Source organism: Chrysochloris asiatica, unplaced genomic scaffold (genome assembly GCF_000296735.1).
Source record: "Chrysochloris asiatica unplaced genomic scaffold, ChrAsi1.0 scaffold00045, whole genome shotgun sequence".
In the NCBI taxonomy this organism is placed as follows: Eukaryota; Metazoa; Chordata; class Mammalia; order Afrosoricida; family Chrysochloridae; genus Chrysochloris; species Chrysochloris asiatica.
The window spans coordinates 9,850,133-9,877,325 of NW_006408563.1; the positions used below are offsets into that span (position 1 = coordinate 9,850,133).

The following is a 27,193-nucleotide window of genomic DNA, read 5'->3' on the forward strand; positions in this document are numbered from 1 at the left end:
TTTGGAAGAAGTGTAGCCAGAGTGCTCCTTGGAGGCCAAGATGGCCAAATTCATCTCTCATATTTCAGACATATTGTCAAGAGGGAGCAGTCGCTGGAGAAGGATATCATGTTTGGTAATGTGGAGGGTCTGAGAAAATTAGGAAGACCCCCAACGAGATGGATTAGCCAAGTGACAGCATCAATGGACTCAAGCGTGGCAACAGTGGTGAGGCTGGCCCAGGATCAGGCAGTGCATAAGGTTGCTATGGATTGGTACTGACTTGATGGCACCTAACAACAACAACTATTATTGTTGTTGTTGTGAAGTGCCATTGAGTCTGTTCTAAATCACAGCAACCCTGTGTAGGGTTTCTGAGACTTTTTAAATCTTTGCTGGAGCATAAAGCATAATCCTGTGGAGTGACGGGTGGGCTCAAACCGCCGACCACGTGGTTCCTAGTCCAGTGCTCATCCTATGGAATTGTCTATTTCCCTCCTCACTTCAGTACCACTTCTGAGAGCTAGAGTGGAGTTCATCAGAGAAGGAAAATTGAAACAGACCCTTTTTCTTCTCAGAAAAATACACATACAATACATATACTGTTCATCATCCGATACACTCTGCTTTCAAGTGACAGTTCTCTTCTGAAGCTACCCTAGCCTAAAGAAAAAAGTTTTCTATCTGTAAAGCTAAGCTGATGTGTAAAAATCAAAGAAAAACATGTAAATTAATTTTATCACTAATAATCACTCACTTAGCCAGATGTCAATCATAATAAATAGAATTTGGCACCCCACATGGATGTGCATTCACTTTTACATATTATCAAAATGATATAAGATGAAGTCAAAGGTAGATTTTAAAAGCTCTATATTACAGAGACATGCAAATCTTTTACTCTATAATGTGCTGATTCTGTTGTTGTTATTAGGTCCTATAGGGTCAGTTCCAACTCATAGCAACCCTGTATAGGGCTTCCGAGGGGCAGCTGGTCAGTTTGACCCACCGACTTTATGGTTAGCAATCCAGTGCTTATCCTACAGTGAGTGTCACACCAGGTGTTGGCAGTATGTGTTCTTTAATGCTACTCTAATTTTTAAAGCATTTTTACAGCCTTATACGAGCAAACATCCAGGTATGAGGCTCTTAAATCTAGTGAGAAATTCACAATGCATATTTCATAGTAACTACTTACACTAAATGATCAGTCACACATTAAATATAGAAAATTCAAGAGAAAATTATACTATACACAGAGCTCTTTAGACAGTACACAAGTTTGCATTCATTTAAAAAATTGTTGTTGTTATTGTTAAGTGCCATCGAGTCAGTTCTGACCCATAGTGACCCTGGATAGGGTTTCCAAGGAGCAGCTGGTAAGTTTGAACCACCTACCTTGCAGTTCAAACGGCTTTGCAATCTGGCGCATTAACCCACAGCGCCACACCAGGACTCCCATTTACAAAATACACAATAGTAAAAGCATGGCAGGCTTTTTAATAAGAATTACAGCGAGAGACAACATATAAACAGACAATAACAAAGAAAGTTCAGAAAATCTGTTCTGAATCCCAAATCTATCTTGTCTCATGGTTTGATTGTTAAAATGTAAGCTATACCTAAGTGATGGCATGACTAAGCATGTAGTTGATTAGATATAGAAGGTATATTAAAGGTAGAAATGCTCTTTGGACCTGTTTTCTTATTTGTGAAATGAGGGGATTCCACAGTATAATCCCTGACATCCATTTTAGTTCTGAAACACTATTACTAATTGCTATCTCTTGCAGCTCACATTCTCCATGAATTTATGCTACCAGGGTAGCCAATGTTTCCACCACATACTTTTATAAAAGTGTTTATATTTTAACCATGAAATTTGCTCTCGGATCTAAGTCCACACCACAAATTCCACACACTTTGATATGGGCATGAAGATGAGATAACACCAGACTTACCTTTTTAAGAGAAAAGCTTAACCAAAGTATAGTTCTGATGTTACCTTGTACTATCTATCGCTAATACAACAACCAAAAGCAACTATGTGATATTAATGCTTATAAACCAGAAATAAATCTTTCATCACTCAATCACAAAAAAATGTCTGCCGAAACATTAAAATAAGCTCAGTAAAAACGCAAAAGCACAGTGAGGTAAGGACAAAGACATTTATTCACATTGTTTATAGTAGTCTGCCATATTTTTATGCAAATAATTGTGTGGTTTTTTTGCCAACCACACTGTCCGCCTCACTCATTATCTTCCTAGTGCAGGTTGTACGCGAGGACTCAATATTTACAGAAAATACAGTAAATACAGATCAACAAGGCAAGAGTCCAATGCATTATAATACAACTGAAACATGGAACCCTATAGAAGCATTAAAATAATGATTACACAAAAGACAGCTCCACACTGGGACAATGGGCATAGTGTGCTGCTATTTGCACAAAAGGAAAAAACAAAAATTATTATGTACATAGACTATCTCTGGATGGTTACAGAAGAAACTGCTTAACAAAAACTGTCTCTAGAAAAAGATACTGCTGTCAATATTATAGAAGTAGGAGGAAAACAAGCTTTTAAAACTTTTTTTTTTATATATTTTGAACTTTTTTGCCCATGAACATGTCCTGCTTTTAAAAAAGTTTTTTTTTTCCTCCAGCATGAGGTCATCATGAGTATTTACTGAAGCTCAAGAAATCCAATCCATACCCACTTTAGCGAGTAAGGCTTTATTAGGCAATTTCGCAAAATTGGGTGCCCAAACACAAGACAGGCTGGTGCGCTCCAGCGACAGTTTCACAAGCATTTTAGTCCTAGCTCTCCCAGTTCCTCATTGGCTGAGTACTATGGAGTGAACAGTCTTCGTCTATTTCCTTTTATGGTTATAAAATCCTCTTTTAAAGTTTCTATTTCTTAAACAGGTTCCCTCCCCCTCCTCTTCTGTGGTAGCCAGGTAACAATTTGTGCCCTGGGTCAGCTAAGTTGCCTTTGTTCTCTTTACTCTGAAGATGAACCAGCTTGAAATTTTTTCTTACAAATTTGATAAGCATTGGACTGCTAACCACAAGGCTGATGATTCAAACCCACCAACTGTTCCTTGAAAACATTATATACAGGGTCTCTATGAGTCAGAATTGACTTGACAGCACTTAACAACATCCTATAGCATTAGCTTGGAGATCATAGGTTCTGATGAAAACTGTTCTTCCCTCAGATCTTTCCCTGAGGAGAACAATGCTGATTTCCAAGGTCTAGTTTCCATTTTCTAGAATACGGGTTGGCAAGCTGAAGTTCACAAGGCCATTCCTCTTGCTTCCTGTCAGGGATGCAGGGGAAACTTCATGACAATTACTTCTCTTGGTGTCAGTCACAAAGAGTTGCTGTCAGACATCTGAGTTCCTGATGGAGGAAGATTTCTCACTCATGTCAAGCAACCTGAGAACTATCATGCACCGACAGTTTGCCTAACACAATTTCCTTTCCTCAGGCATGCTGCTCTATTTCCAAGTCATCCTGGGCTGCATCTGCCCAGTGTCCACAGTTTACCCTTCCACACGTGTCCCGAGCTCCTCAGAGAGGAACCAGCCCGGCAAAGGCCGCATGTGACAGGGCCTAAAAAGTTAAATTTTCAAAGGCACAAATGAACAGTGGCAAAACATTCAACTGGATGAGGGAGCTTCAAAGAATTTGTGGAAAAATGGAATTAAAAGATAATGGAATTTTTACATGAACTTTTAAAGCCTCCTCATATATGCTAACACAGTTACTAAATATACCAGAACAAAATACAACAAAATATTAACAGTGATTGTCTTTGAGTAGTGAGATTCTGGTTGATTTATTTCCTTTATTTTATATTTTCTCTGTATTTTCTAAAGTATCTCAGTGAATATGTATTAGCTTTGCAATCACAAAAGATTATGCATATATTTTAAAACAAATACACATTTTGCATTATATATTTTCTCAGATATTATATCAAGTACATGCTTTGAGAATATGTATGTTTTTACTGAACTCTGAAACTGCTTCATGCTGTAATTCCATACATTTGCTCGGGACTCACCCCTATGTTATATGGCGGTTCCTTGAGACTCAAGTTTTGGAGAGATGCCTGGAAAACATTTACATAATTTGTTCCTGTGGCTTCTTGAGCTGTAGACAGAAGAGAGGTACCCAGTTAAGATGTTACAATTTTTTTTCAAATGAATCTTGGATCAGTGTAAGGACAATCACTTTTCAAAACAATCAATCATATAGAAATAGAAAATATACCATCTTTCAAAATACCTGAAAATTTCCAGGTATCTTAATGAATTAATGCCATAACAGCAAATGTCATTAAGAATGGGCTAAAAATGATACTTCTGTTCTGGTTCCTTTATGGGACATTTAGGAATATGTAAGGGAAGAGGGGTTTTTAGACCCCTGGGTCTTGATCATTACTCTTGATGTGACTCTAAGAAGGGAGTGGGCTGTTAACAAAGGCCAAGCTGAGACTGAGCCAAATGACAATGGGGAGGGGGTGCAGGAAGAGGAAATGCCAATGTGGGCCTGGAAAGAGGGGCTATCAGTCAACACTGAAGATACCCTTTTCTGTAAGGGGGCTTATGAAACCAGGTACATAGGCAGGGAATCAATGGGGCCCTTGTGACCAGATATTACTCATAGTAGAATGGTGGTCATGCCAAACACTACAGAGAGGCCAGAAATCTTGGTACACACTGCAAAAGCCCTAACTGCCCACAGTTCCTCCAGCCTGAGCAGGAAATTGGGGTACTGACTCTTCTCGAAGGCCAGGAATGCTAAGAACTACTTGGGGCATTGTGCAGAGGACCAAGGCTCTGTGGCTACAGATATAAGCCTATGGAACCAGTAGCTATGAAGGATATGAAGGACTATGCCCTCTAGCCATAGCTAGTGGGGACTGTGGACATTCAGGTTCCATTCCATCCACTCACCCAACAAAAGACTCTTTAGCAATCAAACCAGCCATGCACAAGGTACATGAGAGGCCAACCTTCTTCTTACCAGACTGCTTGTATTTCTGGACTTTTGTCTTCAGGTCTATTCGGTGGATGGTCTTTAGGCAGGTTTCTAACAAATCCAACTGATCTGGAGCAACCAGATTTTGTTTTTCCAATTCAACCACAAGACCAAGGAAACTCTGAAAGAGCCACCAACAAGAAACAAATGTCAGTGGAACTAACAGTGAAGTCACAAAGGTGAACCTCAGGCCATGTGATTTATAAGCACAAAAAAAAATGTGATGAGTTCCTACAGTGACATAAAGACATTTCTGCTTTATATTAGACCAAAGGTCATGAGCAAATGGTCCCTCAGGATCTTACTCAGGATAAAAGTAGCAGTAAGACTTTTGGTAGCTGGATGGTAACTAGACATATGGACCATTTTGTGTCATCAAGGTGTACTATTGAGTGACAATAGCCTGAAAGTTAAAACCAACTGACTTCATTCTCTTTCAAAAGGCCAGGCTGGTTTTCTACTATAAAACAAAGGCTTTCCTGGAAAGGGGTCAAAGAAGATAACAGTGAAAAAGATTTTGTGTGAAAAATCCCAGCTGCACAGTGTTGAAGTTCTTAAAATATTTTCATCTATGCCAGACATTCCAACTCATCTGACTCAGGGAGTCATAAGGAAGGGCAAAGGTACAATTGGGCTAGGACATTTTGTGACTCATTTACCCTGGGCCACAGTGATTTGTGAAAGAACTAAAATTCAGAAGCAAGCATCACTTTTAGTTTTACTTCCCTTCTGTTTAACATTTAGTTACTGTTTTCTAAGTACTGCCTTTTATTTTTAAAAATAATAATCACAATTCACTGGAAGAAGTTGGTCAGGAGACACCAATATGAAGTTCCATTTTTCATTTAATGGTGGGGCACACAAATTTCACAAATGAAATTGCAGTTATTACTGAATATGAGGAAACTTAAGCAATGACTTACAGAGTCCTTAGAGGCCAGGCCAACCACTAACGACCTATTTTCGTAAGAAGAGACCCAAGGTTTTCCTGATTTGTCCTACGCCATGAAGAGCCAACTGGAATCTAAATCTTCTTCCAGCAATCACAACATCCCTGAAATGATCGCCCCTGCTTAGTTTTCAACCTCAACTCTCTGCTTCTGCCACTCTGCAGATGTATCAGTTGCTTTTCCCCTCCCCACGTCTACATGCAGTGACCCTGACTAACTGAAGAGAAAGAAATGGTAACAGGGAGACAAGATGAGAGTTGACTAGTCCCTCCCACTTCTTTCTGTTCAGCACGAGCACATGCGACTTCCTAACCTTCCTAACTTTCCCAGATGATCTGTCAAACTAGAGAGAAAATTACTGTAGAAGTCAGACCCATGGATTTTACAGAATAAAGATAAAATCCAAGGATGAAAGAAATACTCAAGGTCACATTAGAAGCTATTACCTCATTTCCTCTCAGTTCATAAACCAACTTTCTTCCTATTAATTTTATTATGGAAAAGCCAACATTCTTCTGACTTTTTTTTTTTCACCCCCAGTGTGGGCTTCCCTGTCCACTGACACAGTAGCAGGCTACCTGCCTCCTTCTCTTTATGCTCTAAGGAACAGACTCCAGCTTCTCAGAAGCTCTTAAGAACAGGAACCAAGAAATAGACAGAAAAATCACCTTGTCTTTGGCTAGTTTGCCTCGGCCTACATAATCTTTCATGAGGAAAATTAATGAGGATACGTCAGTTTTGTCCAAATCTTCACTAATTTCTGTCAGCAGCACTCTGTAAACAGAAAGGAAAAAACAAGTTTCTTTTAGTAAATTCAGATAACTATCCTAGTGAAAACACTGGATTGCAAGGTTGGCTTGAACCCATGTCTGTCCTATACCAATAAGAAGTTAAAACTTTGGTTCTTGGCTCCTGGTTCTTGGCATGTCAGTATACTAATCACCCTCAGAAAAGACCTTGTTGTTAAATGGCATTGAGTCGGTTCCGACTCATATCAACCCAGTGTAGGGCTTTGAGGAGCCACTGGTTTGAACCACTTACCTTGTGGTTCCCAGCCCAGTGCTTATATTAATTACAGCACCACACTGGGGATCCCTATTTTTAGTAAAAGGTGGAATCTCCCTTTCCAAATAACAGCTCTAAACACAACTCTAGGAGAACAGAATTTACCTAAAGAATCCCCCAACTGCCCCAGAAGTTATGGTGAAATGAGTTAAGAACCTAAATGACTAACATGAAAGATGGAAATAGAACTCAAAAACCTTTGTCATCTCTATTTAACAGTTCATTTACTCCAAAGAGGAGGTGTGATATTAGCCAAGAATATACACTGAACTTCAAGGTGGGAGGTTCAAACACACCAGCCTCTTCTTGGAAACCCTAGAGGGTCGGAAATGACTCAATGGCACTTAGCAACACCACACTCAACACCTATTTAACTCCATATTAATCCTGTAGCCTGGAAGATTCTGACAGAAATACTCAGTTGTTACAGTCCATGGTAATGTTCTTACTTAAGCAGAGCATCTCAAATTTGTATGTGTACACAGGTCACTGAGCCATCTAGTGAAAATGCTGATTCTGAGAATCCTGGTGTAGCACTGTAGGGTAAAGCACTGGATCGCAAGGTCGACTTGAACAGCAAGGTCAGCAGTTCAATCCCATGGAAACCCAATACAGGGTCACTTCGAGTTGGAACACAACTCGGGGACACTTAACAGCAACAACAAAGGTGGGGCCTGAGACTCCGCTTTTCTAACACGCTCCCAGGTGATGCCTAGGTTGCTGATCCAGGGATCATTCTTTGAGTAGCAGGATTCTAAAGCAAGGAAATACTTGGGATATCCTGTCCCATTTCCAAACTCCAAGGGTAAAAGGCTTCTGGATCGTGAGCTTTTGTATAGAAAGCTCTTTCTGACTCACTCACCTCTGTCCCCATGAGAAGCACCATCACTTTTGACTGGGTCTTTTGGGTAACTTAGTGATTAGTATTATTACCATCACACTGCAATTATGGATTAGAAGACGTTTCCCCAATGAGACTCTCAAATTCCTAAAGATGGGGGATTCTTCACTCATTTTTCCCCCTGTTGTTGTTAAGTGCCATCGAGTCAGTTCTGACTCATAGAGACCCTGCATACAGTTTCCAAGGAATGACTGGTGGCATTGAACCACCTACCTTGTGCTTATCAGTCCAGCGCCACATCGGCACTTTATCTCTAGAGCTTACCAAAGCACCTGGCATATATCAGCCCATAATAAAGCCCACTGAAGAAATGAGTAAATGAATCTAGCCCTCCACTCCAACTGCTGAGCCTTTAAGACCAAAACACCTAAGGAACAATCTCCACTCAGAAACAGAAAATGGAGAAAGTATTCTACCTTATTCATTAAAATATAGTCAATGATGTAAAAAAAAAAGTTTTAAGCTTACCGACATTATATGATGCTGGAGAGGGTCAAAGGTGACCAAGAATAACAACGATGACAACAACAATAATAAATCTTAGCTATTTATACAGCGCTTCAAGTGTGGCACTGGAGGATCAGCACTGGACTATGAACCACAAGGTCAGCAGTTCAAACCCACCAGTTGCTCCTCAGAGACCCTATACAGGGTTGCTATGAGTCAGAATCAACTTGATGGCACTTAACAACAGTTTAAAAAAGTACTTCACATTCAAAGTTATAACAACACTGTGAGATCAGGTATTGTTATTCTTAGCTTTACAAGTAGGAAAACTAAGATCCAATGATGTAAGTGACTTGTTCAGTCTACATGGTTTGTAATTGCTAAGTTTGAGCCTTCAAACAGGTCCTCAGACCTAAAGTCTAATTCTTTCCAAAGCCTGAATTGCATTCAGCCCTCTTTAGTTTAATTTCTTGATAACATACATTATCTCCAAATACATGTTAGTGGTATAACTAAAGGCTAGTAGGTTGGAAAAAAAAAAAGAAACACCAATTTAAGGTTATAAGTTCTCTTCATTTTCTCTAGAAACATAGTCTTTCCCATGGCTTCTGTGGCCCTTTGACCCTTTCAACATTACTGCCTGAATAAGAAGGAACAACTCAGGCAAACCTAAGGGGATTCTCTTCTCACTAAAAGGTGCTTTAGGTTCTTGCTTGCTGTTATCTCACTAACTCTGACTCTTTCTGACCTTATGGTTAAGTTAGAGTCTCAGGATGCTGAGAAACTCACAGAAGGTAGCCTACAACAGTCAGAAAGTTCACAATCTAACTTATTTCCTTTCTCAGCACCAAAAAATAGTCAGGTTCTAACATCACTGAAAAGGAGCTCTGGTAGCGTAGTGGTTAAAAATCGGGCTGCTAACCTCAAGGTCTGCAGTTTGAAACTACCAGCTGTTCCGTGGGAGAAAAATGAGGCTTTCTGCTCCCATAAAGATTTGCAGCCTCGGAAACCCTGCGCAGGGGCGCTATGAGTCGGAACCGACTCCACGGCACATAACAACAACAACAACAACATCACCGAAAAGAAGCTCACCAATGAGACTGCAGATCTCACTCTGTCAGAGGACAGAAAGAATTACTAGTTCTTTCATAGCTGTTCCTTGCTCTCTTCAGTTTTCAGCATTCTATCCTTCAGGCAAACACCCATTTGTCCCTTATACTTTCATTATGATCTGCTACTCAAATCATTTAAGCAAATAAATTCCAAAAATCCAGAGTTCAAGAGAATAAAAACAGCACTATTTGACAGTTGAATTAGTGGATAGAGAACTTAATTTATGTGGTTGCTTTTCTTATTATCCTCCTTTCTATTGTTCAGTAACAGTTAGGTTACCTCACTCCCTCCCACCAGTCCAGCCTCTAGATGAATTACCTATAATCCGGAACAAGGTGAGGGTGCTTAAGTAGGCGGGCCTCCATTGCAGCTTTGTCCACCTTCAAGATCCGCTTGAGCAAGTCCAACCGCCTTATTCTGTACAGCAGCTCAGCCAAGTCCATGGCAGACAGCTTACCTTTATCACTTAAAATATCCAGAAGGTCCCGGACACTGGGTGGAGCCACATCTGCAGCAATATCACGGCACAAAAAGAGAAGCATCTCCTTCTCATCTTCATCAAGTGCCTCTTCGACCTGATGGATAACTGCTGCAGATACCCTGTACATTCCAAGCAACTGCACTAATAAAGCTCTTCCATTCAACAGAAAGCCTTGAGGATAGTAACTTCATTTCTGGTTGATTTCTTCATTTCTTTCCAAGTACTTTCCAGTGGAGAAGTTCTGTGGTTAAAAAGGAATTTTTTTAAAAAATCTAATCAAGTTAACAAAGGGGCACTGGTGGTGGAGTGGGTTACGTCTTGGGTTGCTAACCACAAGGCGAGCAGTTTGAAACTACCAGCCATTCCATGGGAGAAAGATGAGGCTTTCTGTTCCTGTAATGATTTACAGCCTCAGAAATCCTATACAGAGTTGCTATGAGTCCAAATGGGCTTGACAGCATTTAACTACAATCAAAGTAACTAGGTTCTTCTTTTGTTACTGGTGTCTCTAATCTATAAGGTACACAGAAAGATGTCTTTAATAGTCTGGGTGACTAATTCAAAAAAAGTCCCAAATGACATACAACCTACATTTTCAAGAATATGAAACAGAGACAAAGAAGTCACCCCCTCAAAGTCCCATGACCTTTATCAAAGTAGAAAACACAATAAAGGGGAAATCTCAACTAGGAAGTTTATGAATATATTACAAATACATGACTTCAGTGGAAAGAAAAGGGAAAAGTCAGCTGATTAGAGAAACTGGTTTCAGTGACTGTAATTTAGTGAATTATCAAATGTCTCTACTAGTCTGAAACTCCAACCAAACACAGATTCTGCCTGCTGGATGTGGGTCTGAGAAGGTGGGAGGAGATACTGATAGGTTGGCATGATTCCACTGTGGATGTTAACAGAGTTCATTGTAATCACAAAGTCCTGAAACTCTAGCATGGGTAGAAAGGAACCATCTCAGAAGCAGGACAGGGATCTCACTACCATCAAAGAAGTCGAGTCAGGCGTGGAGCTTGTTCTTTGGACCCCAAGATCTCTGCACATTGAACCTCCTCGACCCAGAGACAGAAAGCTGAGACAACTGGAGGAGTGGGTAGCAGAGGAGCAAGAGCAGATCAAAGAACCAGAGAACGAGGCAGAACAGTGGACTTCCCAGACTGTGAGTGACTGTGGGCAGGAGGCTTGCTTGTAGAATGAGGAGCCTTCAGGCACTTACTTAAGTGGGAGAGCTAGAGCCGATTACCTTCAGGGTAAGGCTTATGGTGGAGTGGTGTGTTCTATGGGCTTTTATCAGCAGTTGACTGGAACAACTGTGCCCTGAGTATTTCTGACCCCAAATTGTAACCTGTTAACTTCTACAATAAACCGCATAACTGTGACTATGGTGTCTGGGTTCTGTATGGTCACTTCAATGGATAATCGAACCCAGCTGAATAGTGCAGGCTATGGGAGGAATGGTTGGTGCCATAGTTTTGCAATGACTTTCAGTGACACTACCCTTGTAAATTTGAATAAATATGGATGCAAGCAAAAGGGACTCTCTGCAGGATATCATAAAGGATGGGGAAAAGAGGGTTCTATCCGTTTCTCCAGTTACTCTCCTATCTTAAAGTCCCACATTCATACCTATAATCAGAAATTTGTACAGCCATCCTCCCCAAAGTACAAGGCCTTTTCCATAATTCCATCATGAATGCTCATAGGACCTGCCACTGCACCCAAACAGACATCAGGTTTCCATCACCTCTTCAGACTGGGAGCCCCGTAGAAATATCTCATTCTCAATATCCTGTCACGTGACAATAATTGTCACCAGAATTCCTTATGGTGTCACTGGAGGGAGGGCAGGTTATAGAACAGAACTAGGGAAAGCTGTCACACTGGGGACACTGGAGTTCATACCATGAACTTAATTTTCTTCCACTGAAGCTCAACACATTTTCTTTCAGAATTTGAGTTACAAATGACAGTGACTGTGTATGCTACTCTAAAGGGTTTGTTTAGGGGTTTTTGTAGCTATTTTGAGATTAAATGAGCTCTTGTGCTCTGGGTGACACAACATTTCAGGTTATAAACCTAATCTTAGCAAAACTAAGTAGTCATACAACCCATCTGCAAGTTGCGAACTGCTGCTATGCATATGTATACAAGTGTATTTGTATAGAAGCAGCCCTGGAAGCATAGTGGATTACAAGCTGGGCTGTTAATTTCAAGGTCAGCAGTTTGAATCTACTAGTTGCTCCATAAGAGAAAGACAAAGCTTTCTGTTTCCGTAAAGATTTACAGCCTAAGAAACCCTATACAGGGTCGCTACAAGTTAGAAGCAACTCGACAATGCACAACCACCACAACGTTTGTATACTTATCTAGCTAACTTAGAGGAAGGAAAATGGTATCTGTTTTATTTGTCTGTCCATAATTTCATGGAGTCCTAGTGGGGCACTATGGGTTAATGCGCAGCACTGCAAAGTCGGTTTGATCCACAAGGCAGCAGTTCAAGCTCACCAGTTGCTCCTTGGAAACCCTATACAGGGTCGTTATAGATCAGAACTGACTTGATGGCACTTAACAACAACAACATATATAATTTCAGCCCACAAAAGATTTGAGGCATCTTATCGAGATGGATTGGCAAACTGGCAGCATCAATGGGCTCAAGTGTGGCAACAATTGGGAGGTTTTGTTCTGTTGTGCATAGGGTTGCTATGAGTTGGTACCGAATGGCTATGTGCTATGAATGGCACCTAACAACAACAACAATAATGAAAATACATAAATAGAAAAATTCCATAAGGGAAAACAGATTAGAAACTAAAAAGGGGCTAAACGAATGGAGATTACAATATAATTATGTAAGCCAGAAAGGCCTAAACAGATTTCTGTGGCCTATGAATTTGTCTCTGAGCTTCTTGGTAGTAAAAAGGGATATATGGGGTATTACACAGACCTAGCTATGAAAGAAAAGAAAAAGCTGAGTCCTACTGCTCCAGAGTTCCCCATCACTGGACATATTCATGAGGATTTTAGTGTATAACAGCAATAAAGTAATATTTATTTCAAAATTAAGAATTTTTTCAATTTAAATAAAAATAGATCATCATACTGGCCTGGCCTTCCCACAAGCAGTCTAAATCGGTGAGTTCAAACTAAAAAGAAACATCCTACCTGATGTATATTTGCTGATAAATATTGGTATGGCTGTATTAGTCCCATGCCAATTCAGTTAAACTCTACTTAAATGTGGGCTTTTGCGAATTACTTAACAAGTGAAATATACTAAAAAAGGTAGAAAAAATGATACTCATGTAATTTTTTTTAACCTGAAAGGTGAATATTAATTTTGTACGTTCAGGAAAGCCTAAATCTATATTCTGCTCACAAAAAGCTAGCAGTACTTTGACCTAATCACAAGTTTCCATGCAAAGACGGTCAAGTTCTTGTTTTATCCCCTACTAAAAGTCACAATGTTGTTGGCAGTTGTTATTATAATCTACAAAATATTCATATGCCCTGAAGGAAATAAAATAAACAAGAGGTCATCAAACACATAAGTAAAAAGTGAGATATAATCCAAATTCACCAAACATATTTGAAAAAGAACCAAATAGAACTGCTAGAAATGAAATTTTTCATTCCATTTTAACAACAGTGTGGTGGTTCTGTAGGATAATACTGGACTACAAACCACAAAGTCAGAAGCTTGAGCCCATCAGGCACTCCAAGGGAGAAAGATGAGGTTTTCTGCTTCCGTAACCTTAGAAACTGTAACAGGATCACTATGAGAGAGAATCAACTGTACGACACTTAACAGTAACAATCTGACAATCAAGATCAGCGATTTGAACCTACAAGCTACTATGTGGGGAAAGATGAAACTTTCTGCTCCTGCCTCAGAAACCCTATACAGGGTTATTATGAGTCGAAATTCACTGGACAGCATTTAATAACAAAAATAATCTGACTATTGTAATTCATTAAGTATCAGAGATAATAACAATGCCATCAAGAGCTACGAAAATTAGAGAAGCCTTTTTAAAAAAACATTATCTTCTCAGTTTATTTCCCTCCAACCATCTTAGCCAAGACTGCATTCTGCCAATCACGCACACTCAGCAAGAGAACTGGCATGCTATCTTCCCTCTGAGCTAATGGCATAATTTGGCAACAAAATCCAAATTACTCAGTGGGAGCATCTGGCACATTCAGAGAAAATATCAAAAGGAAAACTACAGATCCCTATGCTGAGTTAGGCCAACCAGAGACAGCAAAATACCAATGTGTTTAAATTAGGGTGTGGTTGTTCTTGTCAAGTGCTGTGGAGTTGGTTCTGACTCATAGCAACCCTATATAAGAGTTTCTGAGGGGCATATGGTGTATTTGAACCAACAACTTTGTGGTTCAAACTGATCTTGTAGTCCAACGCACTGGGGGCAGTCAATTGTGATAGGTACTTGACGAAGTGAACTATAGAAGGGTTAGGAGTCCTGGTGTGGCGCTGCAGGATAATGCACTGGAATGCAAGGTCAGTTTGAACCACAGGTCAGCAGTTCAAGCCCACTGGCCGCTCCTCGGAAAGCCTACACAGGGACTATGGGTTGGAACCAACTCAACAGCACTTAACAACAACAACAAGGGTCCAAATAGTCACTACTTTGCTGGCTAAGGAAATTACCCAAGGACTAAGGATATCCATGGGAATGACAGAAGAAACATGAAACCACCTCACACGGACACTTTCACAACCCAGGGCACATGAAACATCCAAGGAATAACTTCTGCTGCAGAGAAGGTGAGCTCATATTTAAAATTTACTCTGCACAAAAATAAAAATCACCATGACAACAGAAACAAACAGAATTCACATCCTACATCTAAAAGAGTTTAAAATAAGTATCTTTAAATGCTCACGGAGATAAGGAAAATTTCTACAATATAATAGGCTAGATTAAGACCTCAATTGGTGTGATTTTGTCCCTCAGGGGGCATTTGGCAATGTCTGGAGTTACTTTTGGTTGTCATAACTGAGAGGCATTACTATTATCTAATTGGTAGAGGTCAGAGTTGCTGCTAAGCATCTTACAATGCATAGCCTCCCACAACAAAGAATTATTCAGTCCAAAACACCAGTAAATGCCAAAACTGAGAAACCCTAAACTAAATTCTCTGAAAAAATTCTAGCTACAATACACATAGAGATGCATAGTGGTAATACTGAATTCGGAAAAATGACTTCCAGTGCAGGAAAGGGAATGTGACCAGATAAGAATACAAAGGAGGTACACACCCCAAAAGGAGCCCTGGTGACCCAAAAGGTCAGTCTTTTGAACCCAACAACAAATCCAAAGCAGAAAAAAACTTAGTAATCTGTTCCGATAAAGACCATAGCCTAGGAAACCATATGGGGCAGTTCTATTCTATCATATAGGGTCACTAGAAATCAGAATCAACTCAACAGCATACAACAACAACATCATATATCCAAAAGAACAAGAACTGAAATCAGGAACACAAATAGAGGCTCGTACACCAATGTTCAATGTAGCACTATTTACAACAGCTGAAAGGTAGAAATGTCCACCAAGAGATGAATGGATAAACAAAATGTAGTACACATGAGGAGGCTTCAAAAAGTTCATGAAGCAATAGCAAAAGATGGAGACAGTCTCAATGCCCATCAATGGAAGAATGGATAATCAAACTTTGGTACAGACACACAACCTTGAAGGATAAGGATGAATCTGCAAAGCACCTCATAACATGGATCAACCTTGAGGACATTATGCTGAGTGAAATTAGTCAATCACAAAAGGACAAATTTTGCATAAGACCATTATTATAAAAGCTTAAGAAAAGAGTTCCAAACTAAAATAAACATTCTTTGATGGTTACCAGGGGTGGGAGGGAGGAAAGAGTAATTCACACACAGGTTAGAGAGTAGTCACATGTTAGCTTGGGTGATAGGGAGGGCACTATATAAGGAGGGGGAGGGCAATACACAAGAAGAGGGGAAGTGACTGCCCTGTAAACTTTCACTCAACTCACAATAAAAACTTAAAAAAAAAAAAAGAGGGAGGGTAACAGATGAGCAATGAAGACTGGGGAAGATTTAGGGAGGTATGCATAGCCTAAATGAGATAGAGGTAAATAATGATTTATACACAATCTTGGAACATCAGCATTCTGTGATACAGGGATCAAGCCAGCCTGAATGGGTAAAGGAGGGGGAAAATGTTTAGGTGTTGGATTGTCTTGTGGATATTGGTCCCCCCTACCTACTATTGTAAAATAGACATTTAAGTGTGATAGAAATGAATATTAGGAATTATGACAACAGAAAACTTGTAAGCCCAACTTCAGCCTATAATATTGGATTTGCTAAAAGAAGAATTAGAACTTGTCAGGGAAACTGGATGCTTATTAAGCCTTTACAGAATATGGGGCCTTAGGTGGAATCCTGATCCCCATCCAGAACCTTCTAAGGTAGGGCATTCTTACTTGAAAAGACACGCAGACCAACCTGAAACTACTGGGAGAACAGAAGAATCTTATTGAAAGAAAGATTTGTGGGGGGAAAAAGCAGACTGTTTGGATATTGCAATATCAAGCAAACTATTTGCTTTGGAGGCATCAAGGCAAGAAAAGTCAGGGAAAAGACTGAAACTCAAAGAGAACCCCGAATAGTCTAGTATGTTTGCTGGTGACCACCTGGGTCTACTTGTGAGTAGAAAATCAGAAATAAAGACATGGGCTGAGTTTGTCCACGTGTCATTTATCTTGAGAGAAAGAAAAGGAAGAGCTGGCTGGTCTGAAGCTTAGAGAGATGTGTGAACTCCCGACCCCACAAGCACTGACCTAGCCACTGAAGGCTAGAGCTGAGAGTGACGCAGCCAGCTGGTCTGAAGTGTCAGGAGGCATGCGTGAACTCCCAAACTTTGCAGCTAGTATCCATTTGACCTAGCGTGGATGGCTAGCTGACCAGAACTCGACCAGATGATGATGAAGCTGCTTGATACTACAAGCAAATGTAAATTGCTGAATTTGATGAACTGGACCACAAGCAAAGGCTTATGGATGCAGTTGCTCAAAATTCCAACCAGAATGGAAGGATTCTTCATATCAAGGAATAAGCTCATTTCCTCAGTAAACTCGGTTTATTGTTGTTGTTAAGTGCCGTCGAGTCTGTTCAGAACCATAGCATCCCTGTGCAGGGTTTCCGAGGAGCAGCTGGTGAGCTTGAGCCACCGACCTTGCAGTTCAAACCAGTTTGCAGTCCGGCTCATTAACCCTCAGCGCCACATCAGCACTGGGTTTATAGGGATAGGCCATCTAGACATTGGCTATCAGAAATGGGGGGCCATGAAAGCACGAAGTGACTGGCTTACAATTTTCATGAGTGTGCTTAGCTTCAGAACATGGGGGTGGGGGAGGTGGGGTTAAGGCAGAATCCCACTGAATAGTTTTCCTCTTTTCCAGGTAGATCTGGTAAAAGGGTATGGGGATTGAGTAATTGTTATCAGGATTAATTGTAATTATCACAACTGAAATTATAGAAGATGGATAAACTAAAAGGGGGGGGGGATAATTTATCTTTCATTTCAGATAATCCCAGGACCATCAAGAAGGAAGAACATGAGTAGACTGTGAGATCCTACCAAGAAAAGCGGTGATAGCAGAAACGGTGGAAGAGTTGAGGCAATGGAGATAGAAAACAACTAGACTGTAGGTTTGAAACTGGAAAATCAGCTTTTATCACTTCCTCACTTGATCTTTGCCAATTCAATTAACAAGGACTATGTCAAATACAAAGGAGTCCTGGTGTGATGCTGTGGGTTAATGTGCCAGACTGCAAAGCCGTTTGAACTGCAAGGTCAGCAGTTCAAGCTCACCAGCTACTCCTTCGAAACCCTATACAGGGTTGCTGTGGGTGGGAACTGACTTGACAACACTTAACAACAACAATAATGTCAAATACAAAGGAGCTCTGGTCGCATAGTGGTTACGAGTCAAGCTGTTAACCTCAAGGTCAGCAGTTCAAAACTACCAGCCATTCCACAGGAGAAAGATAAGGCTTTCTGCTCCTGTAAAGATTTACAGCCTGGGAAGCCCTATACAGGGTCGCTATGAGTCTGAAGACTCCACAGCACACCACTACCACCACCACGTCAAATACAAGTGAGAAGAAAAACAGAATGTGCCACGTAGAAATGATCTCTTAGGATTTTAAATGCTTGTAGAGGTCCTTTGTGCACAAGGTCCTTTGTCAACAAACCTTAGAAAAAGAAAGCCAAAAGGTATCCCCGAGTTATACTCAAAAAGCACAGGTCAGATATTATTTAGCATAGTTAAAGAGATGGGCAGAGAGGTAGATCAGTAAGATCCTTTTAGAGCCGTGTTAAGAGGACACTTGCCCATCAATTGTCAACGCTACCCTGCTTGAGCTGCCTGGCTCCGCAATACACTCATTTGTTTCAAAGAGTCTCCTGCTTTCACCTTTCTCAGGTAAGGGACAATGGGCCTATCCAAGCCCAGTTCTTCTTCTTTTCTGGTTTCAAATACCCAGTCCTCCTGAGTTACCGTGATTCTCTTCATGTCATTTCACAGCACTGTTTTAAGTCACTCATGCTCCCCATGCAGACAAAACTGACACCCATATGAGTTTCTAAAATGTTAAGGCAGTTCCCTTTCTGTAACACGTCTACTCCACCAGATGCTACTAAGCAATGGCCTTGCTTTCTGCCCTCTCCAGACTGGACACAGACTGTATTACTACAAACCCTCCCTGCCCTCAGTTCTCTCATTCTTTTGCTTCCTGACCACCAGCACTTTTATACCTTGGCTGATGAACTCATCCTGGTTTGCACATACCTTTCACACCTTGGCTGATGAACTCATCCTGGTTTGCACGCATCTTTTCCAGTTTGAGCACTAAAAGTCTTACTTTTAAACCTGGGCAAACTAGAACAATTGGTCACCCTAGCAACCCACACTCCATTAGTAAGATTTTCCTCCACTTATATTCCTGGAGGAGGAACTAGTGCTGAAAGGGTAGGGGTGGAATCACACAGCACAGAGATGGACACCACCACATCCACAGGGTTTCCATACTCAACTTCCCCTCTACTTGCTTTCAAGTGCCCACACATAGCAACCTTGTCTGGGGTTTCCAAGGAGTGGCTGGTCACCTCTACTGCTGCTGGGCAATTCCTTTCTCATGACTTCAGTCAACTCCGTTTCCACGCCACACCCTGCAGTGATGTACAACTTTCTTTGTTTTCTTTCCATCTGATCAGATCACCACCCACCTATTCCATTTCTCATCAGATAATCTACAACCTTCCACCTTCTCATTTAAAAACTCACCAGGAATGTTTCACACCTCATGTCCCTCTGCTTGCCCAGGGTGGGCCCTCCCACCTCCATGGAGTCCCTCAGTCTACTTGTCTTGGTTTTCTAGTGTCCCTGTAACAGAAATACCATGCTTTAAAGAACACAAATGTTATCTTCTCACAGTTCAGGAGGTGACTAGTTTCCATTCTGGGTACTGACTATCGGAAAAGGCTCTCTCTCAGCTCTGAGGCAAGATTCTAGTCTCTTCAGCTTCTGTAGCCCTGCTTTCCTCAGTTTCTTTGAAATCTTCCACTCCACCTCCCACCAATCTCTCACCCACGCTGTACCTGCCTGCCTCGGCATTTATGCTACTCCTTATAACTCCTTAGAAATGATTAGGTTTAGGAGACCATTTATACTAATAAAGACTCATTAACATATCAAAGGACTCCCTGTTCCTAAATAGGATGACATCCATAGGAACAGGGGTTAGGATTTCAACACATATTTTGGGGGACACAATTCACTCCCTATAACTCCTTCATTGACCTCATTCTATCTCCAGGGAACTCCTCCCCTCAGTTTACAAACAGGCTCAAGTCTTTTCCATCTTAGAAAATAAACTAAAAAATAAAGCTGAAGTCTGAGGTTTCCTAGACCAATCAACCCTTCACCAGAAACTGGGGCCTCATAAAGGAATCTGGTGTTTCAAATGGACAATGGTGCTTCCAATTCTCAAGAGTCCTGGTGTGGCACTGTGGGTTAGTGCGCCAGACTGCAAAGTCATTGGAACTGTAAGGTCGACGGTTCAAGCTCACCAGCTGCTCCTCGGAAACCCTATACAGGGTCGTTATGGGTTGGAATCGACTCGACAGCACTTCACAAACAACAACAACATATACCTTAACCCAAATACCCACTCCCACCATCTCCTTTGGCGTCCTGGTGTGGTGCTGTAGGATTAACACTGGGCTGCTAACCACAAGGTTGGTGGTTCAAGTCCACCAACCGCTCCTCAAAACCACTATATACAAGTCAACTATGAGTCAGAACTGACTTGAAGGCACTTCACAACAACAACCATCTCCTTTACACACTGCCACTCGGTGCTAAGCTACATCAGAGCCTGTAATATGATGCTGTCTTTATATAAAATGCTGATATTTTGTTTATCATAGATTTTTACATTAAGGTTATATCCAACAGCACTTGGAAAGCCTCTTTTGCCAAACCTCTCTATCCCACCAGAGTCCTGATTAATTCCTCCATGAATGCCACTATATTCTACCTAGTCCCTCTCTAACCTTCTCTAGGTCCTTAGCACTCACTTTAGGCACTGTGTTCCCTGTAGCACCCATCTCTCACCCAGATGTTCTACCTGCCTCTGGACTCATAACCCTCCACATCTGTCACCTCTCAATGAGTGTTCTGAAGTTTATGCTTAAACCAAGTCACTTTCCTAATTCAAGTGGTTTCTGGCCAATGTAGGTTCCCATTAAAGGCTTCATAATGTTCGTGCCTGCCTTCAGCGCTCATTAATAAGCTCTTTGCTCATTCAGTTTCAACTAAACATCAACAAGGAGTCCTTTCCTGTGCCTTTACCTGGAATCACCTCTTCCACTTACCTGCCAGGAAAACGTTCTCAATTTTCAGGGGCCAGATGACGCATCTCCTACTTTATAGAGCTTTCCTGGGATGAGCCCCCATAGACTTGGGCAGTACTCCTTAGTACCACCATCGTATCATGTACATTGCATATTACCTATATGAAAACATTTAGCACACCTTCCTGGAACTAAGACTAGCCCTAAGAGGGGACAGTACAATGTGGCTGTCGTCAGGCTCCTCAACATTTCATATATAATGTCAACTCTGCTTTCAAACCACCTGATATCCAAAGCATATAACTTTCCTGTAATCAGTAAAGAGCAGCCAGTATGACTAGTTTATATCATACCTTATCCTGGAATTGTCTGTACCCAAGGACATACTGAACATTCTCTTCTTTGTACTGTTTCTCTACATGAAACAAGGACATGAAATGGCATAAAATCAAGGTCATGTCCACTGAGCCACAAGGTGAAACAAATATAATTTCTCAGCAACCCCGTAACACTGGGCAGCACTGGAAAGAAGTCTGCCTTGCCAGCTGCAGGAAGCAATATGCACACCTGGAACTTTCAAGTACCTGGCAAATGAAAGTTTCAAGTACCTGGCAAATTTCAAGTACCAAGCTATGAACGGGAAGTCTTTGAGAATACCACATAGATGTTTCCAAAAGGATAAAGAAGGGGATTACGTGATCCATGTTGCCATCTCACAAGAGTTCTTTGTATTCAGCCTGAACATGAAAGAACCCAACTTCCTCCTCCATTTGTGTACAGAATCTATGGATGATGGCTGTGTGTGAAACAATTCAAGTGGCTACGACAATGAACCAACCTTTCCTCCTCTGGTGTAGGCACTGTAATCCTAAAATTAGTGCATGAGATACCATTTTCTGCCTCCCCCCTAAAATATATTCAGTGAGGGAGTTTAATAATAAATCATCATGTCATTCCTGAATCCTGGAGTGCTTCAGGTACATAATCATAGTCTAGACACCATATAGTTGCGCTGAAGCATAAGTACATTACAATTGTGGTGTTACTGCCACAGTTCTGTATCAGTGCCTAAGAACACACACTGAAAATTATTTGACTTCATAAACAATGTATGTCAGTTATAGCAAACTACCCACAAACAATTGATGATCCAAAATAAGAAATAAGGTGTATTTCATAAAGTTCTAGGATGAGGCTCAGTCCCATTATTCTTAGGGAAGTGCCCAAAAGTTCCAAAATAGTATCACCCCTAATAAGTTCCCTGGTTCCTAACAGTTACTACACACAGTCTACATAAAATGAGGATGAAAATATCAGAGAATGAGAAAGGATCTTGTTATACGGATGATCGTGGATCATCTAACTGGATACAAGAGCACGAGCAGAGTCACCAAAGACAATGGAGGGGAATCTATTTGATCTTAACCACAGTTACATTTTCACTGAGGTAAACTCAGACATAGCTCAAGCATCTAAGAGTATCCCCCCACTTCTACCCAACACCTCCAAAGAGAGGTGACCAACGGAATGCAGAAATCTTCAGACAATATCATTAATATAGCACGCAAGTAAAATTTTGCTACAGATAATTCAAAAACAGCTACAATAAATACACTGACAAAGAACTGACAGAGGTTCAAGACGGATTCAGCAGAGTATGTGGAACGAAGGATACCACTGCTGACATCAGATGGATGTTGGCTAAAAGCAAAGAATGTCAGAGAGATGTTTACCTGTGCTTCATTGACTACTCAAAGGCTTTTGATTCTGTGGGTCATGACAAGTTATGGATAACATTGTGAAGAATGGCTCTTCCGGGACATTTAGTTGTGCTCATGAGGAACCTGTACATAGGCCAAGAGGCAGCTATTCGAACAAAACAAGGGACACTGAATAGTTTAAAATTAGGAAAGGTGTACACCAGGGTTATTTTCTTCACCATACTTATTCAATCTGTATGCTAAGCACATAATCTGAGAAATTGGTTTATATGAAGAATAATGTGACATCAGGATTGGAGGAAGACTCGTTAACAACCTTCAATATGCAGATGATACAACCTTGCTTGCTGAAAGTCAAGAGGACTTAAAATGTTTACTCATTAAGATCAAAGACCACAGCCTTTGGTATGGGTTGCAACTCAATGTAAAGAAACAAAAATCCTCACCACTGGACCAATAAATAGCATCCATTTAAATAGAGAAAAGATTGAAGTTGTCAAAGATTTAATTTTGCTTGAATCAACCATCAACACTCATGGAAGCAGCAGTGAAGACATCAAACAACATACTGCATTAGGCAAATCTACTGCACAAGATCTCTTTAAAGTGTTGAAGAACAAAGGTGTCAGTTTGAGGACTCAGGTGAGCTTGGTATTTTCAATCACCTCATATGCATGTGAAAGCTGGACAGTGAATAAGGAAAACCATGAAGAAGTGATGTACTTGGTTATGGTGTTGGAGAAGAATATTAAAAGTACCATGGACAAACATATCTGTGTTGGAAGAAGTACAGTCAGAATGCTCTTGGATGAAGAGACTGTCTCTCATCAGAAGGGACCAGTCCCTGGGGAAGAACATCATGCTTGGTAAAGTGGAGGGTAAGTGAAAAAGAGGAAGACCCCCAATGAAATAGATTGGCACAGATGTAACAGCAGGCTTAATCAAGGGTAGCAACCATTGTGAGGTTGGTGCAGGACCAGGCAGTGTTTTGTTCTGTTGTGCACAGAGTCACTATGGGTCGGTGCCAACACAATGGCACCTAACAACAACAACAAATCTACCCAATACATAAGGCAATCTAAGACAAGTATCTCAATGTTTTCCTGTCTCAGTATTATGTTGCCCCATGGCATTTGCCTCCATTTGAAAAACCCCTTCCATCGTCTCAGCTTCTGACTGTTGAAATGCTATCCTATGTTTCAAAACATATCTCCCATAAGCTTGTTGGTTCTAATAAACAGGTAACTTCCCCCTCCTCTGTAACATGGATTTTACTCTCTTCTGGCATTTATCTTATTCTGTCATACAGCTGGAGTCCTGGTGTGGCACTGCAGGATAAGCACCAAAAGGTCAGTCTGAACCACAAAGTCGGCAGTTCAAACCCACCAACTGCTCCTTGGAAACCCTATACTCTTCACTATGAGCAGAAACAACTTGATAGCACTTAACAACAACATTATAAAGTTAGGTGGGTACCTGTGAATGTGGTAAGGTCCTTGAGATAAATAGTCTCTTATTTATCTTCAGTAGGATCTAGTAAGCCTTGCCAGGTCTGCTCAGGCCAAGCTCGGTTCTCTCAGGCCTTGAACAGACTGGTCATCATTACACTGGCATAACAGGACTACACATATATAATACCCACTCATCCTTACGTAACCTAGTGACAATGAAGCAATCTGGAGCTGGTTGACTAGTAAGATATACCTGGAACCTGATTGGTAAAAACAGGAGATAACTTGTGAAAGAAGACTTTTGCAACTCTAGGTCAGTATTCTGTTGCTTTAAAGCAATTGAAGATGCAGTTTTAAGAGGCTGGGTAAGCCCCCATGCAAGGCCTCCTGGGACCTGTAGGATCTCACCTTGAGCAGACAGAATAGAATGTCTCCAAGTAAGCTCACCTAACATCCCTGACTCAGTCTCTTCCAGTACCTTTTATTAAAGTGTATCCTTTGCAGTTCTCACAATAAACTGTAAATTCTATAAGCTTTCATTTTTGCCAAACCTCCAACCCAGTCCTCTGTGAGTATACTACATTAGCTACAAGTATACAGGGTCGCTATGGGTCAGACCCGACTCGATGGCACTTAACAACAACAACAACAACTCCTAGAATAGATTCAAAATGCGTAAAGTAACATCCCTCAAATGACTAATACCTTGTATGAGGTGGTATAAATTTTACACACAACTAATCCGCCGTAATCCACTTGGAGTAAAGCATACATACAGAGGCTTAAAAAATTGCATGGAAACATTTCATTATCCTAAAATACCACATTTTGAAGCCATCTCTCTCTCTCTCTCTCTCTCTCACACACACACACATATATACATTTAAAAGACTGTATTTGAGTGTACAAATGTCAAAAAATGACACTAAACAGCAAGCTCTGATTATCTCTAGAGAACGGACATCTGGGGACTTCATTTACTTTGCAAGTATTCTAACCCAGGTAATTACAACACAACTGAAAAAAAGGTTTTTGGGAAAAAAATATGACAATACTGAGCTAAATGTAGTGAGTGCAAAGATAGTCACTGTGCACATGAAAGTATCCACCAATCATCTGTCAGGCTGTCCTACTGGGGTGGCTTGCATGTTGCGCTGATGCTGGGAGCTATACCACAGGTATTCTGAATACCAGCAGGGTCACTCGTGGTGGACAGGTTTCAGTGGAGCTTCCAGACAAAGACAGATTAGGAAGAAAGAGAGGAGTCCTACTTCTGAATGTGACTAAACAGTCACTGAAAACCTTATGAACAGCAGCAGGATGTTGTCAGATATAGTGCCAGAAGATGAGCCCTTCTGCTTCCAATAGAGTTTCAACACTCAGTTTCAACACTGAAAATATTACTGCGGTAGAGTTGCCTCCTCAAAATAGAGTTGACCATAATGATGCAAAGGGAGTATAGCTTTCAGAACCTTCATTTGCTAATAGAGCACAACTCAAAATAAGAAGAAACAGCTGAAAACATCAATTACTAATTGAAATATGGAATGCACAAAGTATGAATCCAGGAAAACTGGAGTTTGCAAAAAATGAAATGGAATGCATGCATCAATATCCTAGCATTAGTGAACTGAAATAGACTGGTATTTGCCATTTTGAATCTGGCAATCATATGGTTTACTACGCTGGGAACGACAAATTCAAGAGGAATGGTATCACATTCATCAAAAAAAAAAAAAAAAAGAACCTATCAAGATCTGCTTGAAGAACAATGCTGTCTGTGATAAGATAAGACCCATATGCCTACAAGGAAGACAAGTCAATACCACTAGTATTCAAATCTACGTGCCAATCACTAAAGCCAGTAATAAAAAAATTGAAGAATTCTACCAACATCTTTAGTCTGACATTGATCAAACATATAATAAAGATGTGAAGTCCTGGTGTGGCATCATGGGTTAATGTGCTGGACTGCAAAGTCAGTTTGAACCACAAGGTCAGTGGTTCAAGCTTACCAACTGCCCCTCAGAAACCCTATACACAGTCACTAAGGGTCAGAATCGACTCGACAGCACTTAACAACAACAACAACAACAACATAATAAAATGGGTTGATAATTACTAGTGATTGGAACGAGACGGTAGGAAACAAAGAGGAAGGCTCAGTAGTTCAAATATAAGACCTTGATGATAGAAATGATGCTGTAGAATTTTGCAAGATCAATGACTTCTTCATTGCAAATATCTTTCTTAAACAACATAGAAGACAACTAAATACACATCAACCTCACCAGAGAGAATACATAGAAATCAAACTGACTACATTTATGGAAACCGTTGGCGAAAAAGCTACCACCTGAGAGTCCATGGACAAGGACATAGTCACAGAGGGCTACAACTGAGAATGAAGCATCCAGCTGATATGAAGATGCACAAGAACACCCAAATTTGCAGCTAGTACCCATATGACCTAGCCTTGGTAGCTTTATAAGCAGTACTCGACTAGAGGAACATAAAAAAAAAGAAAAAAACAATTTTTGATAAAGGAAACGAGGATAAATTGCTACAATTTGATGATGAACTTGACCTATACTCATGGAGGTAGTAGCTCAAAATACCAACAGAGAGGGAAGGAGTCTTCACATCAAGTATCAATGCTGTCCCCTCTATATACAGGGTAGATAGGGATGGGCAACTTAGACATTGGCTACATAAAACGAGGGGGTGATAAAGGCACGAAGGAACTGGCTTACGAGGTTTCAAGGGGGAGTTTAGTTTAATAGTGTGTGGAGGAAGGAAGAGTTCCCACTGAATAGTTTTCATCTTGTCTAGATGGGTCTGGTGAAAAGAGATGGGGATAAGATTCTTATGATTCAATAGAGAGTAATTGCTACCATGACTAATTGAGACTGTCACAATTGCAAAAGTATAAGTTTTGCAACAAAAACCAGGGGAGTAGTTAATCTTACAATCCAGAAACAAAGGACCCTAGGATCATCAAGGGAGAAGAGCACAAGTGCAATGCGAGACCTTATCCAGAGAAGCAGCAACACCAGAGATGGAGGCAGAGATGGGGACATGGAGAGA

The 27,193-nt window shown here is 40.7% G+C and overlaps 1 protein-coding gene across 1 annotated transcript in view; it reads right to left on the minus strand.

Annotated features, from left to right (window-relative positions):
• CFLAR (CASP8 and FADD-like apoptosis regulator) overlaps positions 1-10,118 on the minus strand; it is a 56,018-nt gene extending 45,900 nt beyond the window's left edge. The window contains exons 1-4 of the mRNA XM_006861987.1: positions 9,829-10,118; positions 6,653-6,758; positions 5,020-5,155; positions 4,055-4,143 (exon numbers count right to left, since the gene is read on the minus strand). Of these exons, the coding sequence (XP_006862049.1) occupies positions 4,055-4,143; positions 5,020-5,155; positions 6,653-6,758; positions 9,829-10,118 (621 nt within the window). The remainder of the gene's footprint in view (positions 1-4,054; positions 4,144-5,019; positions 5,156-6,652; positions 6,759-9,828) is intronic.
• Between the last annotated feature and the right edge of the window lie 17,075 nt (positions 10,119-27,193).